We start from the raw sequence: 20,351 nt of genomic DNA, 5'->3' as shown, positions 1-20,351 counted from the left end.
TCTTCTTTTTGGAAATTACCTAAGCCAAAAGATTTTCTTATATGTTAATACGACTTATATAATAAAACCAATATGATTAAGATATTACAAAAATTACAGTACCTATCATAGAAAGTAAAGTTGTCTAAGTTTCAGTTCCTTAATATGAGGTTTTTAAAAATTACATATTTCTTTTATGTTGTTTGTGCAAGTTATAAGAAAGTGTGTTAAAATGCTTAAACTATCAGACTTTTTATGTAACGCTAGGATACTTTAGGTTTCATTATCTTATAGTTTAATTACTTATTTATTTATTTGGTTTGTTTGTATTTGACGTAAATACCATTCAACTTAATATTTTAGTTTCATTTATTGTCTATGTTCTTACTATTATCTTGAGTGCTCAACATAGTTTATAATTATTTCTCGCCGTGCACATTTTTATCCCTGTCTGGGTGTGTGGCAGTCGTCTGTGTGTGAGTTGTTTTTGGGGTTTTGTTTCGGGACTCATTGACGTGCAACATATATGGTGAGGGGGCGTGGCCGGTCTGCGGCTACTAGGATTGGTTTTGTTTGCGCCGCAAAGTATGCAACGGCTGCTGGTTGCAAGTGCCCCTGGGAAAGGGGTCGAGCAGGGGCTTAGAAGGGGGCTTTCAGGGGGCTAAAAGGCACCATGGGTTGGGGAATGAAATTTGGCTTGGCTGCCTTATTTCGGTTAAAAGTTTAGCCCCATCCAGAACTGGCCACAAGTGGAAAACGCATTAAAACTGCAAATTAACTGGAGAATAGAGCTGATGATGATCTAGAAACCCCGACGCCTAATTACGGAAAGAGGTTCCGCCCTTCGAGTTGCATTCGCAGAGCCCAGCTCTGAGGTCTGTTAATTATTTATGCTTTACATTTAAATGCACAGCTTAGACTAAAACACACACACTCGAAAACTGGGCGTGTTTCCACGGCCATTGAGCCGCTCCGTTTTCAAGTGGAATGTGGAGGAGAAAGAAGGCAGCTGCTGGGGCAACACTTCCGCATCGGGAAAATGGGAAAAGAAAGCATAAAGCATACAGACGACTCCTCCACACACTCGCACATTGAGAAAGCCAGATAGGCTGGCATATTGTGCCTACGCATACATTTGCACAGACAAGCACAGACCCAAAGAGCATCCCACATCCTGCGTCCTTACATCCTGCATCCTAAATCCAAAGTGGAACGGAGTCGAGTCCCCAGACCGACTGAACTCCATGTAACATGTTAATGAACTGCGCCAACTGTGTTTGCACAGAACTTAGTGTAATGTAATCCAGGCTGGGCACAGAACCAAGTTGGGAGCCCTAACATGCACTGCGGGAAAAGGGGGACATGTCATCGATACAGATTCGAGGGGTCTGAGGATCATCTGTATACGATGTCTTATATGACAGTCGCAAAGGTTTCACGAATTCCTCATTCCATAAATTTGTATTTCTTCAACACAATCTCCAAAAGGTGTCTAAAAGTATGCTATGCAATATATAGGGTTTCGAAGTACGTATGTATTTTTTTCGTTGCATATTTTTAAACACTATTATGGCGTTTTAAATTCTCTTGAGATTTCTGTTAATATTTGTAGTTTTTAACAAAGCACTCAAAATATGCTTCTATTACCCATTGTTTTTATGAAAAGTATTAAGGTAGAAGACTACTTAGAATGTAAATTCTAATAAGGCTTACCTCATAAGATTTAACGTAGGCCCCATCTCTTCAGCTTCCTTGTTTTTTACCTCAGTGTACGTATGAGTGTACCCACGCACACCATCACACACACTGGGACCCACTCACACCTCAACGCCCGATGTGTCGAATGTTACGCTAAGGAGTAACTTTGACATTTACCATTCAAGGCTTATGAGTGCCACCGCAGTGGAGGGGGGTTCGGGATCCCAAAAAGGGGGCAGCATATCATGTAACCCGCCTGGGCAATTGCCTTATGGTTATTTTCATAGCCCTGGCCTGGCCACAAAACTGCGAGCCAAGTGTGACACCGACATGGACAGGGAAATGGAGAAAGGCGGAAAGGGGGAAAGGGAAAGCGGGCGAAGGACCAGGAAACTTGAATGGAGGCTGGGGTGGACTGAGTGGGTGGCAAAAGGACGAAAAACGAAGGACGCAGCCTGTGTGAAGAAAAAAAATGCGAGTTTGCAACGGCGACAATCCAGCTGGGATTTTCTCATTTTCTTCTTCTTGGCGTAGAGGTTTTCCTGTTGGTACTTTTGTTGTGATAGGAAAGGACACGTAAGTGCAAAGGCCTTACATAGAGGACATCATCAGGTGGAAAATTAAATTGCATTTAAGGCAATTGACAGAAGAAGACGACAGTTGGGCCACATGTGGTGATGAACACTTCTGGAAGGGATCGGAAAGTGCCTTGGTGAATTATTGAACGCAAATTCAGCAAATCGATGTGCTCACTTTGCAATTTTGAATAGATTCTATTGATTGAGGAAGCAATCTGAAGCTGAAGGCGTATACACTGTGTTAAAATGTAAATTTCATGTGTGACCACCTGCTTGGAATGTTTTTAAATTTAAAAATTCACATTTATAGATCAACAAGGTTAAAAATTATATGTGAACAAAAAAAAATTGTTTGTTGATACCAATTCCTCAACTAAAAGAATATAATATTTCCTATATCTTTGTTAATACTTTTACTTATATAAAATCTATATATATATATATATATATTGAAAGGAATATCCGATTTGATTAAAAATGCATAATCTGAGAACCCTTAAGCTTCGATTAGACGCCTTTCCGTAATAAAGTGGACTTTTGGAGCTATCAGCTCAACTTTCCTTTCTTTTTTCCATGTGCAAATCAGGTGCAGTGCTTGAACGTCATAATTATTCATATTGTTGGCCGAAAGTCAGATAACAGTGGGCGGAAGGAGGAGCAGGGGGAGGCAGGTCCTGGCCACTTGCACTTGCTGCAGTGTCATATTAATTTAGTCAAGTGGCCACTTAAATTTTGCCACGACTACAACTACGTCAGAGCGAGATGGCTGTAGTGGGGAAAAGAGAGATGGCTATAGAGTGGGCGAAAGAGAGGGAGCGAGCGGAGGCATTGGGAGGACGTTAAATGTGCAAATGGCATTGCCAGGCTGTCCCGTCTGCCATCTCTTTCTTCTCCCTTATCTCTATCGCCCCCTCTCTTTCCGCCCTCCTCCTGCCGTCTCTTTCTCTTTTTGAGGTTGGAGTGTCTGTGTGAGATTTGCATAAGTGCATGGGTATTAGCCTGGGTAGAATGTCACTGACTTTTGTCAGCCGCCTGTCAAATGGGCGCCCAAAAGTGTGCAAAGCGAAAGCGGTGAAAGTAGTAGTAGCAGAATATACAGAATATAGAAAGTGGAAAGGGGCGGGGGCGAAGGAAGGAAACAGCCGCAGCGAGAATGCCTGATGATTACAAATTGCCAGTGGCAATTTTAATAACCGCCTCGACCGCAGAGCAATAAATAAAATTCACAATAAACACATTGCAACAAAGGAAAATCTAGAAGCCGAAAGCGGCTTTAATGCATAGCTGCGATTAATATTAATTTCATGCGGTGCAGCGCACAGTCGGAGGCCATCTATCCCAACATCCATTCATCTGGCGAAGTCAAGCCGAGGCGGCTTTAAGTGTGGCATAAAGGCCGGGGAAATGCAGTCCTGCAGATGAAGACGCAGATGCTGATGAAGTGAAGTTGATGGGCTCGAGAAGGGGCGGGCGAAATGGGGCCCAAAGACGAGGACAATGCCGCCACATCATGCGCATCATTAGCCGAGATGCGGAGCCAACTCGGAGTAAAACCATTCTACACACAGAGAAACACAATTAAAAAGGTTCTACTAAGTGATCCAGAAATTTGTATACCAAAAAACAGGATGAGTAAAATTCTAAAGGTATTCATCCTCAAAAGAAATAAGGGAATTCAAGAACTTGACATTTAATACCTATAAATACGGCCTCTAAGCTTTTTAAGAGTGCTTAAAAGTGGGCACTACAAAATAAAGTCCTGCACTCCCATAGGAATTCCGTTTCTAAAATATACTGTTACATGCCTAATAGGTAATTAAAAATATTTAAATTAATAAAACATTAGTTACACAGTGTTTTATCTGCACTTGCAAGGACATCCAACTTTTCCCCAGTGCATTCACATTCACTGCAGGCTGTTTCGCCTTACCTCCCTCGTATTTTCCAGCTCATTTCGGCTGCAAGAGATTTTCCTTGTTCAGTTTGTGCTTCGGCAGCGAATTCAGCCCGAATCGCTGCTTCCCTTGATGCCTGATAGCCAGATTCTAATTGGTATCCATAACTGTGGTACCGCAACCCCCAAAATTTGATATACTCAAGAGCTCTCGACTTGCTCGCTGCCGCAGAGCACCACTCACCAAAACACACTCGGTTCGCACGGCTCTTCCCATTTGCATATTCATTTTCCACATAATCATCATCAGCATCGTCAGGGCCGTGTGTGATCCGCACTGATGGAAAACTATCAAATTCCTGGAGTAATTAACAAAGCTGCGAGGGGGGAAATGGAAAATGGAAAATGCGGGGGGTTTGCCAGCATTTGCAAGCGCCTAAAAATAGAATTTAATTTGACTTTTGCCAGTTGGCAGCCGTACACCTGTGGGGGAAAGAATAGGGATTGAGGGCCAAGACCCCCGCTGATGTGCTGACAGCATTAATTTCAATGCGGTTGTGTGATTTTGCCGCTTGGCATGCCAGCCAGTTGCTTAAAGCCGGGAGTAAACATTTCAAATTAATTCGGTAAAAGCCCCAAACCAGAGAGTAAAACTCCACCGGCCAAAATTCAGCGTTGAGCCTTTAAACTGGATACTATTTAGAATTAATATTTAACTTGTTCGTGCGAAAAAAATCATCGAAAGCATTAATAAAGGTGTTTACTTAGCAACTATTTTTTCCCCTACTTAAAACCCTCTGCAGCCACGAGTTTACTCTATTCATAGCTTATAAACTTAAAAAGTGTTGTTTATAATAAAGAGAAACACTTTGGCTAAAAGCAAAAATTTAAAGCTGGTGTGCTAATGGAATCTGGTGATTAGTACTAAAAATATACAGTCCCCTTTGAAAGCGGACTCCCGTTAAAAAACCTGCAGTGTGCAGTAGTCTGCAGTGCTAAGCCGACTCCATTCCCGCACTTCTGACTCATTTCTCCCGCTTTTTTCTTTTTTTGCAGCTCTCCGGTGCTCGGCAAACGACAAAACTAATTTATGGCATTAAAAATGCATATTTTCTAGCAGTGCGTCGCCAGTTTTTATCATTTGCCAGAAAGGCAAAAGGCGCAATCCACCAGCAGCTGTGCCAGAAAAATACGGCGGGAAGCTAAGAAGACACGTCGGTGGAGAATTGGATTTGGCTGCGGAGGATTTCGAGTCCGAGTCGGAAAGTTCTTTAGTCAGCAGCCGAAGGAGCGCAGGATAATTCACATTTTTTCCACGGGACTGGCAACGAAATGGCTTTCCTATGTGCACCGGTAAGTTTCGCTTTATTTGGCTCTCACTTTTCCCTCCTTTTTTATCCGAAATACCCCATACATCATGTCTCGATACTGCAGTAAAATTATAAGGAAATGGTTTGCACTTATGGCGAACATCATTCTTAACGTGCCACACGCTGCGTATGCGTGATATTTTATCCATTAAACTTTTCCGCGCTCTCGTCACTCTTCGTTCGCAAGTGATTTTAATAATGTGAAAAATGTCAGATCGTTATGCTTAAACTGCCGCGTGAAGCATGATATGGTCCCAAACTCTTGCATTGATGGATTGCAGGCGGTGAAATTAATCATACGCCGTGTGTGCTGCAACAGTTATGCCTCTTTAAGTGCGCCATATACTGATATACTGATTCGACGGGGGTAAGATGCCCTAGAGGGGCATCTAAACTTCGGGGATGTTGACAAATAAACACATGCCATAATACGTGCAAACTCTGGTCGAGAATAACGAAAACAACAGCTACGGATGGTTAGATAGAAGCCGAAAATGGAGAGTTTGCCTTGTATTAACAGCTGCCCGCACAGTCAATACACCTCGTAGATATTTCGATGATCCCAGAGATGCGGGAAGCGTCGAATTTGGGGGAGCAACAAGCAATGACAATGGCGGCTCGGCATCGCATCCGCATCCCAAAAGCCAAAAGCCAAGACAAACTGGAGGCGGAGGCCCATCTGACGAGCTCTGGGACAGTGGAAAATACCAAGCGATTGAAAGAAAATAGATGCTGACTTTACTTAGTATTTTATTGAAAACATTTCTCGATTGTCACTGTGCCTAATGAAATATTTCAGCTTCCCTTGATTAATATTTCCATGCCCAAGAGATTCTTTAATATATATTTCCAAGCCTAAGAGTAGGCAATGTTTTTGACTAGTTTCTAGTTCTCTTTTAATGGCAATGCCTAAAAGTAGGCAATGTTTTTGCCAAACTGCTGGTTTACTTTTTATTTGCAAGCCTAAAAGTAGGCAATGTTTTTAGAAATCTACATAACCTCTGGAAAATTAAAAAATATATGGTAACTCCGGATCATTATAGTCCTTACTTTCTTCTTTAAGAATAGGAAAAGCTGTGGATGCTTGCAAAAGAAAGTATTCCGAAATATCAAAGTACCAAAGTAAAAGTACCTTTGTGATCTTTCGAAAACTGACAATCTATGGGGATTTTTCCAATACGCTCCACTGTTCTCTGCCGAATCCCTGCCCCCTCTATCCCTTTTTGCCACTGCCGTCGACTGCCGGCTGTTGTGAGTGCTGATTGTCAAGTGCTCGACCCAGACACGTGCTTACACAGCTATCCACAGCCATCCTGCAGCTGCCACGCCCCTCCAACCCATTCCACCGCCCCTCTCAATATTTGTTGAATTTCGAGTTAAGCAAACGTGCAAGTGTATTTAATTTGTGATATCATCGAGGGGCAGGATGCTGGGGATTGGAAAGTGGGTAGTGGGTAGTGGGCAGCAGTGAGGTCATTTGGCTTACCCGATCCTTGGGCCAGGGTTTTGGTTCCCCGTATGTGTGTGGCCATTAATGCTGCATTTAAGGATTTTGCGGTCTGAGCTGCATGCACTTCAATCGGAGGAGAGGCGAAACAATGCCACATTCAAGTGCATTTGAGCAGCAATAATTTTTGCGGTGAGCAAAGACAAAAGCCTATTAATGAACACACAGCAACAACAACTACATCTCGAATATCCTGCATTCTATCTGTGGTTGCAGGTGTGCGAGTGCTTGTGTGTGCTTGTGTTTGTATTTGTGAGGGCTTTATTTCATTTAATCAGTCATGCATTTAGTGGACAAATCGTTTAAGACAAAAGCCCCCCCAAGAAGCCGAGTTAAAAGCCTTTTCATCATTCAATTCGTACACGATTATGTCTCTGAATAGAATAGACTATCCCTCTATACATCAAGGGAAGTATGCATGGGTGGGCGGAGCCCTTTTCAGTTTGTGCGTCTAGTTAATTGAATTTTAAATTACTCCCCTCTTGAAAAATGATTAGCGGCCCCTCATGCATAAATAAGTTTTCAATTCTGTTCGCTAATTTGATTTGCCGTCGAGAGCTGACAAAGGGTATCAATTATCGTGGCCAGCCTAGAATTATGCGCCGCAAGGATGGCATAATGCCCGATTACTCCCAAAGGGGCGGGACAGGAGCCGAGTGCCCGGTTGGAGGCCACTTGTCACAACTGCCAGAACAGGCCAGTCCAAGTCCATGGACTGCAGGCAACTTTTTGTCAATGGCCGGGCCTCAAAGTTGGTGCACAATGAGAAAAGTGGGGGAATGCGAGCTGCTTTCGGTACCAGATGACCCTGCAGAAATATTGAAGCCTCAAGGATTAATATTTTGTGTCAAAATATTGAACAATATCTTAATACGAATACGGAAATACGAGTAATATAAAATCTATTTGATTGGTACAGTTTAAAATAAATAAGTAGGGAAATTATAAATTACATTTTCTATGTTATTTTTGTGCTGCCTACTTTTAGACAGTAATATAAATGGTTTGAAAATACATGAGATTTATTTGTAGGATTTTTAAGTTCCAAAGAAAATCAGGGACCATAACATGGATAGTTTTATGCATCCGGCTCTAAGACACATTGAATCTTGAAGCTCTTTTCTGGGATCCTGGCTAATAACTTTTGCCCTTTTGACTTTATCAGCTCCCATCTTGATTGGCTATAAAGTTTGGACTCGTATATGCGGCATACGAAATTTGTGATATTTTTCTGTGTGTGTAGAGGGAGCCTTGCACTCACATGAATAACTGCTCAATGCTTGAGCACACACTCACACACTCACATACTCGACGGCTGACTGCTTGCGTCATCAGCATCGTCAGTGGAGTATCAGCCTTGGCATGCAGTCAAAACGCAGCTTCTGCCCCTGATTCGCCCCCGATTCGCCCCTCCCTTCGGCTCCCCTCCATATTTCTCTGGGCCTTTCTCCGCAACTATTTTTCTATGTCAGGGGACAGAAGAAGACGCAGGACGCAGGACGCAGGACGTGGATGCAACTGCCCCAGACTGCGACGGAGGCCATTGGATGTCATCAACTTTGCTTTGGCTCTGCCGAGAGCCTCCGCAAAGGCAGGGCAAACAAAAAGCTTAACCTCAGCACAAATTTAAGCAAATATTTGCCAGGCCTCCACCTTTCCCCCTCATTTCCTTTCCCCCATTGATGCAATTGAAGCCGGAAGCAGTTTATTTTTATTTTGCCTCTTTTTGCGGTGTCAGCAAAGAGTTTAACATTAAGCAGGTGCAAGGGGGCCACAGAGAAAGAAATCAACGATGGTTGTCTGGTGCTATAAGAACTGTGTTTACAACTATGCCATCAAATATTTATCAAAATAAATTCAAAGTCACCTTTAATAGTGTCAAAAAGTATGCAACAGTTTTGAGTATGAAAGAAAATATATCTTTTTAAAGGCATATCTTTAGCCACCCTTAAAAGAGATCTTAAAATCGAATTTATTTCTTCAAATTAAGTTTTCTGAAATGGGTGCAGATAATATTATATAATAATATAATATTTATAAAGCACTCAATGTGAAATTGGCTTAACTTTGTTGTCTCTACAAAACAAATCTCTTAAGGTCCTTGTAAATTAAGTTATGTCAATACTTGGGTTAATATACAAAATACCAAAATTGAATAACACTTATGTATGCATTTCCCATATTTTTTCACCGTGCTCAAGGGATTCGCTTGATGCATGCACGATTTTAATCGGTTAAATGCCAGGGGAAATGGGAAAATGCAGGCCATATCTTCCCAGCAGTGCCAACTAATGATGCGCAAAATGTTTACAAATCATTTTGTCAATAACGAGGAAGGGCTGAAGGGGCGCAGGAACCAGGAGCCAGGATCCCTCATCCTTCTCCTCCCGAATCGAGCCCATAATTTGCCCACATTTCTTGCATTCATCCGTTGGATGGAGCGGCCATGAAAAGGTCATTAGTGTGTGCGTGTGTACGCAAGTGTGTCTGTATGTGTGACACAAATGGCCATTCAATATGCCAAGAAAGGGATGGGGGAGAGGGGTGGAAGGGTACAAGGGTTCGGGGGGCAGGACATGAGCTAAAGCCAAAGCCATAACAGCCACATGCTTTTTTCCACAACATTAACGCAAATTGCAAATAATAAAAATTCAAAATACCGAACCGTAGAAAAAGCAGCACGTGTTGCTGTTGTTGTTGTTGTGTGCCAACAACTATAATGTGTGTGTGTGTGAATATGGGGGGGGAGGTTCAAGTGGGTGGTCCTGAGGAAAAACCACAACAACGAGCAGCAATGGGCACATTTATCGCAGCCAACGAGGCATTTTTTAAGTCCTGCAAAGGTTTACATATGGCCAATGCGAAAAAAATAGAAGGCATAGATGGGGAAAAAATGCATGCACTATGGAAAAGCGGAAAATTGTGTTAGGTTTCCCAGGGTAAATTTGCTGCCATTGAGCCTTAATTGATCCTTTGCGGCGAAGTCTTGCAAGAACGGCAGGTTGAACTGTGCACTTGTCTATAAAGACAGTATAATGGAATAATTAGTTTGGAAAAGTCTGTGAATAAATTATTAGGCTATAATGACAACGTTTAAAAAAACATTTTACTTACAGTTTAACCAACTTTTACTGTAGCATAAGGCAATTACTTTGTAGAATATTCAATTGTTGGTTTAAGGTTTATCAAGATAGTGGTTGAAAAATATAAAAGTGTATTACGTTAAGTGTGGATAAAGTTATTGTAATTATGTTACCTTTAAGCAATACCTTTAAGCAATAAATATTGAATATATTTTATATAAGATGTGTAAATTTCTTGAGAACATTGGCCACAGTTCTTACAAAAAAACAAGGACTAAAGAAAAAGAACCTTATATCCGGATATACCTTTGCGCACCGCAAGATTCCGTAGATTTCTTCCTTTGCCAGCGAATTAGAATGGAAATCTATTTTATGCAGTGGCACGCAGGCTGGCCAAATCCTGCGGATAGCCCGCCCACATATGTGGCTGTATGGGCGGGGCTTTTGGGACCCCTGCTCCAGCGGCTTTCCCCAATTCTTTGCTCCTTTTCTCAGGTCCGTGACTGTCGAGGCGTTGGCGTAAACGCTTTGCGTATGCATCCATGCATGCGACGCCATCTCGTGCAGCCTCGTCCTTAGTCCTTCGTCCTTGGTTCTTGGTCCTCTTAGCCGGACCCGGGGATCCGGAGCTGCTGGCATACAATTTATGTGCGAAATATGGCGCCGCACACCTTTTACTTTGCGCTACCTGGCTTTTCTCTGCCGCTTCCTTTGCCTTCAGCTTTTCCTTGCCCTTTTCCCTGCCCTTTTCCGCTCCCGCTGTTTGTGGCCAACCTGCCACGTGCGGGACAAAATTAAAAGCCTTTGCATGCTCCACTTCCAATCCCAACGAGTCCTGCGGAACTCCTATTGAATGCAGCCGCCCTGACTGCACCGGGGAAAACTTGGGGCTTCTCCATTATTCAGTAGCTGTGGTAGTGAAATGCCGAATTTCAGGACTCTTAATTATAAAAAGCTGTTGGGGGAATTCAATATGATTTTTCAAAGTTTTAATAAACATTAGCTTTAAATAGGTAAAATAGGTAAATAGGTATAGGTAGGTTAGCTTCAAAGGAGGGTAAACATTTTAACCCATTTTCGTATTTCCAATGGCCTTCAAAATGGAACCCAAAAATGCACTTCCAGATTCCTCAACTTGACTTGTTGGATTCCGATTCAGAAGTGGGAAACCTCTTTGAAATTGAAATTGAATTCTTTAATATTCTACTTTAAAATTTATCTTCAAAACGAGGGTCAAAAATTTTACCCATTTTCATGTTCGATTTTTCCGTAATTCCAATGGCCTTCAGAATGGGAACCCAAAAATGCACTTCTAGATTTCATAACTTAAGTTATTGGATCCCGATTTAGACGTGGGATACCTCCATGAATTTGTGGTTGAATTCTCTAAAAGTCTTCATTAAAATTTACCTTTAAAATGAGGGTCAAAAATTTAACCCATTTTCATATTCGATTTTTTCGTAATTCCAATGGTCTTCAGAATGGGAACCCAAAACTGCACTTCTAGACTCCATAACTTGGGTTAAAGAAACCCGATTTAGACGTGGGATACCTCTATGAATTTGTGGTTGAATTCTCTAAAAGTTTACTTTTAAGCGAGGTTCAAAAAATTAACCCATTTTTATGTTGGATTTTTCCGTATTTCCATTGGCATTCAGAATGGGAACACAAAAACTGCACTTCTGGATTCCATAACTTGAGTTATTGGATCCCGATTTAGACGTGGAATACCTCCTTGAATTTGTGATTGAATTTTCTAATATTCTACATTAAAATTTAAAATTGAATTGACATTTTTAGTATTTTAACAATATGTATGCTATATCCAAAAATTGTATTATTCTGGAAGAAAAGCAATATTATTATTAAACTCTTTCCCTTGTATTCCCGACATTTTCTAAGAATTATTATAATACCTTCTTTCCATTTTTTCTCCATCCTCCGACTCCGATTGCCCACACATATACTTATAGCTGGCCAGAGTAATGACATGGCGACCATTGGTGACCTATCGATGATCTCACCGCCCACGTCTTCCATCTCGAACGACCAAGATCCGTTTGGACAGCTGCCCCCGCTACCGCCGCCACTGCGTTCCACCCAAGTGCTCCAGCCGCTGAGCGTGTTTCCAGGTGCCCCCCTACCGCCAATTATTTTGGCAGTTTTTGCCAATTTTTTGAATTACTTTCCGCATATATATGTTGCTCTACATATATGCGCCAATTTGTGTTTGTTCTTCTCGTTGTTTGCCTGCAGTTCTTGCCTTTTGTTTGGGCATTATTTGTTTGTTTCCCTTTTATTTTTTTGCATTGAGCTTGCCAGAGTTTTTGTGTAGCTTTTTCCGCCCATTATGAAAGTTACTGTTGCACCTTTTGTATAAAAATCCTTATTTGGTTTTCCTTTCTTTTCTATTGTGCCATTTCCAATTGATTGCAACTTTAATTGGTGTGTAGATTGGGTTCTTTGATTGGTCGGTTTGTTGATTTATTTTCCTTTCATACACACACACACTCTTCATAAACTTGGCCTGCCTCACAAATCATAGTCCACCCGTACAGGTGTAACCCTGTACGAACACCACTAGCTACACTCGAACATTGCCACAGAGAACCGCATTTTGAACCCGACTTTTGTTTAGCATTTTCAGCAGCATTCAGTCAATCAATCAATCAGACAAATCTCAAAAACCAATCAGTCAAACAGTCGTCCATTACTATATATCGAACTGTCTCTCTCTCTCTTTCCCACACACACTCTCCTTCTCTCTCTATTTGTCTAGTTCCATATATTGCTTGCCGTTTGTATTGCCACTTTTTGACTATATAAAATAAGAGTTTTTGTTTGTGTTGCCACAAAAACCCAAATCATTTAAAAGTTTCGAATTTTTCAAGTAGTTTTCAACGCTGCTGTGTGTGTTTTTTAACCAAATTGTTTATTAGAGCGAAACCAACAAAGAAAAAACAGAAAAAACGAAAAGGCTGTGACAGCCGCTTTGTAACCATTTTTTGAACGCAAAAATTACTGTGTGTCCACCTTTAGCTGCCTTTTTGTGTGTGCTGTCCAAATGAAAATCGAAATCCAGCTAACAAACTGCCACATTTTGTGCTCTCTATTCTTCCATAAAAACCAACTACAACAACAACTACAACTACGAACTACAATAACAACAACAACTAAATGAAAATGACAAAATCTCGACAAACTAAATATTTGCCTTTGTTCTTATGTTTATTTTAATGTTTGTCTTACCTTAAACAATATTTGTGTATCATATATATAATGTGTAGAGTGAGTATACGAGATAATGGAAAAAATCAAACAAACAGCTTGTGATATTATTTTTTAGTTTTTGGTCTTAATTTCGGTTTAGTTTGTGCCGCTCTCTGTGTTTTTTTCATTTTGCTCCATAAGAGCGCGTGTCACTTTCGAAATGTAATTCTAAAACAATTTCCCCATGCCTGGCAGTGTCCAATTTGAGCGAAGATTCCTACGATTATGTTTTTGGTGGTCGACGTAAGACTCCGCCCACAACAACGTCAACACAACTCAAGCTGACCTCACCGCCCGTGCGCTTGCGACCCGAAGGTGGGTAGTCTTTATCAGGAGAGTCCTGCATAGGAACTATATTATATTTATATTGAAAAAAGTGTTATGATCCACGGAAGTCACTGGAGTTTAAAATCAAATGCAGAGGTGTCTAAAAGTATGCTATATTATATCTTGTATCCAAAGGATAGAAGAACTTGTTCCGAAAGAGTACGTTTTTCTGTATTGCATACTTTTAGACAACTATCTAAGTTATTTTTCCATATGTACTTGTATATTATTTTAGTTTTTTCTATCTAAAAATATAAAATGAACAAACAATCAGAACAAAATATTTCTACTTTATGTTGAGTAGGTAAATATGGGCACCTCTTATAAAGATACATACCAGTTCTTGCATTAAAAAAAACTTTTTAAATAATATAAACACCATGCAGGACTCTCTCTCTAGCCCACCCCCAAAATCACATATATAACCAAATCTCCCCGTTCTTTCAACACCACCTTATAAACATGTAGACGCCTATCGCGGAGCTAACATAAACAACGGAAGGTTCTATCGTCACTCCTTCAGCTACGCCCCCAAAAGGCAGCGCCACTCGAGTCGGGATGATCGAGACCGCGAGTCTAGGTTGAGATGTCATGGCGAGGACGAGGCCACACTGCGCCAATTGCTGCTCGAGTACGTAGGATCCCGAATCTCCCCGACTCCCAAGCGGTCGTAAAACCCATAAAACCCCCGATCTGCTGCCAAGTAAAAAGAAAGAGTGACCTCGTAATGGACCCGATGGCCTTTCGGGGCCAGGAGCTCATTACGGGCCATTAATTTGCAGGCGCGGACGGGGGATTGGATGGCCGGCCATAAATATCCGCTTTCAGTTAGACAAATAAACAGCAATTATTTGTGTGCGCCATGTTTATTTAATTTATTAAACGAATAACGAACGATATATTTTTAGTTTGGGCGTAAATAAATTTTAATTTCCATTTTAATTTGTGTGCTTTTCGGTGTGCAAGCCCCTCAACACCCAACCCTTTTTTCGGTTTCATTTCTGTGGCTTGTGATATATTAACGAGCAAATATGCAATGTATATGTTTAATGTTCTCCTCCCACACAGATTTGCGCAAGTTATGTTCAGTTAAGTGTCCTGCGTGTGTCCTTAGACTGTCAATTATTAATTGAGGGCCTTTGTGTTGTGTTGTTTTTGTTGCGCAACAACCTCCCCGACAAAAGATATCACATAGAAAACCCCAAATAACTCAGCCGCGGCCACATACGACATTCACCAAACCCGAAAAGAATGAAAAGCGAGATAAAAGTGAGCAGAGACTGTATGAGCAAAGCGACTATATACCGCAGTACCGTACTGTACTAAAGAAATAATTCTATAGTAAAAGAGACTCTATAACCAAATCAATTTATCGTCGGAGTCCAAAGCAAAGCCAACAAAATGATGGGCACTACGCCACCCAGGTACATAACCGTAGAGTTAATCTAAAAATTAATTAACTTTAACATTATCAGTAACATTAAAAATAACAATAGCGACCAGATCGCAATGCGATTGAAAACAATTCGAACATCACTCATCCGCCATGTATGCCGAGCACAAGTTTTGTTTTAATTCTTTCGATTCATTAACCATTCATAACCATTCATACTCACATTCATCCATTCGAGCTGATTGTGTGTCACATTAATAATTTTGTTCGTGTAAATTTAAATGGCTTCTCATCGTTAATTAAAAAATGTTAATTAGCAGCATTTGTTTGCCGTTTGCTGCCTCTTTGCTTTCACAAAACCGCCTTTGTTGCCATGTCACGTGCTGTACAAAACTGCAACTCAATCGGAACGTATTTACTTTGCTTAAATGTCACCGAGTGATTGAGCACATGTGTCTGTAATTCCATTTCCACACTACCTGTCAATCACTCGAGTATATACTAGGGATGAAAAACTAGAGAGGAATCGAATAAGATAAATTGACAATAGGTTGCGTTCAATATTTTATTGTAAAGATAGCAACGTAAACAAATTACCGCTTTGTGCCTTGTGAATTTGCTAATACAATCGAAATAACTAAAGTAATTAAGTTTTCAATGATAACAGAATGTAAATATCAATCTTGATAGCATATACAACTAACAAATCTACCAAAAACAATATTAACTTTAATTAATTCAAAACCAGAAGTGTTATTTTATACGAATATCATAAACAGAGATTTCCTTTTCAATGCGTTTAACATATAAGGTGCTCTATGTCTAAAGTATCGACACTTTTACCATCCCTAGTATATACCGTATATGTATTTTCTCTATCTTTGTATATGTCTTCAATCGCCGGAAATGCATTTCGTCAAATGCAGACGAGGCAGAATCGAAGGATAGTCCGGAATCTGACGAAATGCACTTCTGGCCTGCACCCACAAAACCCCCTGCCTCACATCTTGTACAATGTCTATACGTGTTCTTTATCATCCAATTCCAATTCCGAAATGCCCCTTGAACCACTAAAACTGCCACAATAACTCCATGAACTCCATGAACAACAACAACTACAACTCAACCACCGAAAACAACAAAAGCCACACGCAAAGTGGCCTGGTATTCACGCCACTCAATGAGTATGCAATTACAACCAACTAACTTCAATTACGAAATCTAAATATTTTTACTCTACCCTTGTCATATTGTAATGCAATGATAATCCAATGATTTCCCCTTCTCTCTGCCTTTTGCACTACTCTCTATTTTGGCACTCGTAGCCCATCAAATTGATTTGTTAATTATTAGAATATTTGCCCAAAACCAGTCACTTTGCTCCCCATTTTGCATGGAACGCAATTAGAATTCAATTATGTTCAAATAAATTAATTTAGTTTTCGAAACGTGCTCATCATTTGGATGGGAAAAATAGAGAGAGAGCTTAGGAAGTGTGGGCGTAGGTGTGAATCCCCATTTTGGCCCTGCTCAAAAAACCCTCGAGAGCAGTCACAACAATCTGACGCTTCTGCCTGCACAGAGATAAAAAGTCACAAGGATTTGCTTCAGAATAGAGAACTTTATTAGATTACTTGATTACGAGGTGTAGCTACAAATTTAATGAAGAACTATTTGTTTTTTTTTAAGTCTAAGTTTTGAAAACCGTGACTTGCCATAATATAGTTTGAGTAATAATTAAATTTATGATTAACATAGAACTATATTTAAAGCTTAATGATTATAGCATAAACTCCTTACCAAATTTAAGTAACAACAATTATTTTAAGAGTCTAAAAAAATAGTTGAGAATTTGGTATTTTCAAGATAATCAAAATAAAGTGTATAAAAGTATGCTACAAAATATTTTCAGATGTGAAGTACTGTGGAAAATGTGATTGATTTTTCACAGCATACTTTTATGCTCTGTAAAATATTTGGAGTATAAAAAAGGTTCCAAATGTTACATTCCTTAAAATTTTGCAACAGGAACGAAAGTTAAAAATCATTTACCCCAGTTCTTCGAATTTAACCGATATTAAACATGGGGCAGACGAAGTGATTTATTTTTCTCTGTGCGGTTGCCGGGATGTTGTGTTTTTTATGACATGCCGAAAAGTGTTTGAGGGCCATTAAGTTGCTGTTCGCACCACACACACTCGCACACAGTCGCACACCCACTCACCCACACTCGTGCACTGCCATGTAAAGCCATTGACAAACATCCTTTGGCCAGGCAGTCAATCAGCCTGCGGTTGGCCACTTCAGCAGCGCTCTCTCTCTTTTTCACCAGCCCCCGACCGCCCTGCATGCCATCAAGTTCATAATTAGCTTAACCCCTTAACCCCAAAAACCCCCTCGTGCGTAATCCCCTGCCCAATGCATCACTCAGTCAGTCAGCCAGTCACACAATATTTTCAGGATTTTTCAACTCGTTAATGTCCCTCCCCCATTTGTGTTGTTGTGTTGCCATTTCGGTTCCATTTGTTTCCTTTGCTGCAATGAATTACTGTACACTTTTTATGGTTTAATGCTCGATGTTTAAAAGTTTGCATATAAACAGAACCCCGACTAATTGGCGTAACGGTCCCTTCACCAAAATTTTCAAAAAAACCAAAAAGACTGAGAGAAACCTGTAACAAGCAGAAACTAAACTACCAACATTTGTTTTCCGTTCATCCGTTCATTTTGGCTTTGCATATGTGTATGTATCTCTGTTCTCGAAAGCGAAATCAAACAATTCCATAATCCAAACAAAATGTTAATCATGCCAATCATAAAAAACGGCCCTGCAAAACGAAATCATCGAGACCACAAATAAATTTAAATTGATTTACAAATGCCAACGCACCGCGGGCTGTGCAGCACAAGTTTATGAGAGTCAACATACAAAAAACAGGCTGAAAAACAAGAATTTGCAACGTTTGGTGAATGTCCTATATGCCAATTGGTTTGAACACCCCGACCCTCCCGATTTCCCCAATTTCCCGATTCGATCTGATTGATGTACTTTATATATACAGCCATGCCAGATGTATGGGAACAATCGATTTTGATTTTAATTTATTCGCTGAATTTATTGTGTGCACTGAGATCTGAACTGCATTTTATCTGTAAGTGAGTCTGGATATTTGACGGATGTGGACTTTTCGGAGGGTTAATGTGATTGAAATCCTGCCAAAGGACAATCCGCTTTTGTCTTATCGAGACGAAAAAATGTGATATTCCTAAAACTGCTGTGCGCAGTTTTTTGACGAAATGAACAATCCTGGGATTCTTTTAGAAGGCTGAGCGGAACACACGTACTGCAGCCTTTAATGAATGCACAAGCCGAGGAGAAATTGGCAGAAAATTTATTAAATGCTCACGTATACGATTCCCTTACACAAAACCGAAAATTCCTGCATCTGACAAGCACACACACACACACATAGTGAGCAATTGTTTTCGCAGAGAACAATAACTTTTACAGGATGCGCTCGAATCTCGAATCTGGAATCTCTCGTCCTGGTTTTGGTTCTGGTTTTGCTCTCGATTCTGTTTCGGATTCGGTTGCCACATCCACTGATGTATGCATAAAATAATCCCTTTATGCTCGGCACAACAATGTCCGTGAAATGCAAAACAATAACAGTACTAACGATAGCAATCCCTTCCCAACCCCTTGCCAACCCCTTCCCAACCACTTCTCAACCCCTTCCCAACCCCTTCCCAACCCCTTCCCAACCCCTTCCCAACCCCTTCCCAACCCCTTCCCAACCCCTTCCCCTTCCTTCAGCGCTGCATTAACATAATGCGCAGGCAACTCAAGCACGGCCCACGTGTCGTATGCGCAATGCGAGCGGCTGTTGGGCGCCATTCATACATATCACTATATATATGTGGTTATATCGGCCCATCGCCATCCGCTGGCAACTGTCGCCCACCACTTTTGTTGCCATTTGATTTAGATGCCACCCCAAACAAACAAAGCACAAAGTGCACCTTCCGATCCGACCAGATACTCGATATTTAGATACACAGTCGAGCATATCCGTATCGAACTTTAATGAACCCCGTTTTAGGATCTTTGATGGTTAAATAATGAATATTTTTTGTCGTTCTACTTTATGAAAAAGATTGCATCTGTCAAAAGACTTTGAATATATTTTCTTAAATATCCCATTAATTTTTAATGATAAGGGAATTGTAATAAATGAAACGTTTTCGAGGTAATCCAATTTTTCAAATTAGTCAGTTTATATATTATTGATATTACTAGAACCTAAAGCAAAGTATAAGTAAAATTCATTAAGTCACTGGACTCCTTATAGTCAAAGTTTTCAGTTAAAAAATCCTTAAAATAACAGCTTTATTATAAGCTTTGTTTTCCTTTACGGAACTTTGACTGTAGTGCAAAAAGCGGAGCCGATTTGTTTTCACAGGCTTTTGCCTTGCTTTTGCGGCTGATGAAAATGTAAATTTGATGCATTCGAAAGGCGAGCTAGATATAAACAGGATTATTACTACAACTTTGGCAGGACTATCCATCCATCCATCCAGCTCTCCGAAAGAGTTGCCAGCAGAAGAGCCAAATAAATGGGGCCAGAGTTCAGCTGGCTTAAATATATATACGTGTACCCCGTACATATATAAATTTATATACCCAGTGCCGTCAACTTTTCATCCTCGTGCATTGTACATTACTCTTGCCTTAACCTTAACGAAATATGCCAACAATTTACTTTAAGTTACTTTTTATGTACTTAGTGGCCTGGCTCGGTTATTATTGTTGTTCTCGGTCCGCCCAACACAGAAATCCTTTCTTGGACTTCTGCCCAAGGAGGCGAGTGACTTTGGTCCTTATAAGGAACTCGTTCTGCGACTGGCGTGCGTTTCAGTTTCAGTTTCTGTTTCAGTTTTTGTTTCTGTTCCTCAGCCCTTCGGTTTCGAGCTGTGGCCCATAAAATTTATGTTGCTTCATTCCTCAATAATTGCATAGCTCAGTAAATTTTAATGCAAGCGGTCATAAATAATTTCGTTTTGTTTGTGTGTTTCGTTGCGTTTTGCGTTTACTTTTGGGCCAGAGCGAAATAAATTACGTATACGCTAAATAACTCTGTCTCGGTCTCGTAGTGGAATAAGTACTTTAAGGAATGAACTCGAAGGCATTGCCCGGCTGGCGTACGACTAAAATGCATTTTTGCTTGATATATTCTCTTTGACCTCTGACC

The 20,351-nt window shown here is 40.5% G+C and overlaps 1 protein-coding gene across 1 annotated transcript in view; it reads left to right on the top strand.

Annotated features, from left to right (window-relative positions):
- The window catches only part of LOC119555410 (glucose transporter type 1), an 83,274-nt gene that overhangs the window by 48,753 nt on the left and 14,170 nt on the right, over positions 1–20,351 (top strand). Inside the window, 4 exon segments of the mRNA XM_037866768.1 lie at positions 5,206–5,502; positions 12,083–12,241; positions 13,575–13,694; positions 14,175–14,337. Of these exon segments, the coding sequence (XP_037722696.1) occupies positions 5,493–5,502; positions 12,083–12,241; positions 13,575–13,694; positions 14,175–14,337 (452 nt within the window). The 5' untranslated portion in view covers positions 5,206–5,492.

This window comes from Drosophila subpulchrella, chromosome 3L, assembly GCF_014743375.2.
Source record: "Drosophila subpulchrella strain 33 F10 #4 breed RU33 chromosome 3L, RU_Dsub_v1.1 Primary Assembly, whole genome shotgun sequence".
Lineage (NCBI taxonomy): Eukaryota > Metazoa > Arthropoda > Insecta > Diptera > Drosophilidae > Drosophila > Drosophila subpulchrella.
The sequence above is the reverse complement of the archived record's forward strand: the minus strand, read 5'-3'. Positions and strand labels throughout refer to the sequence as shown.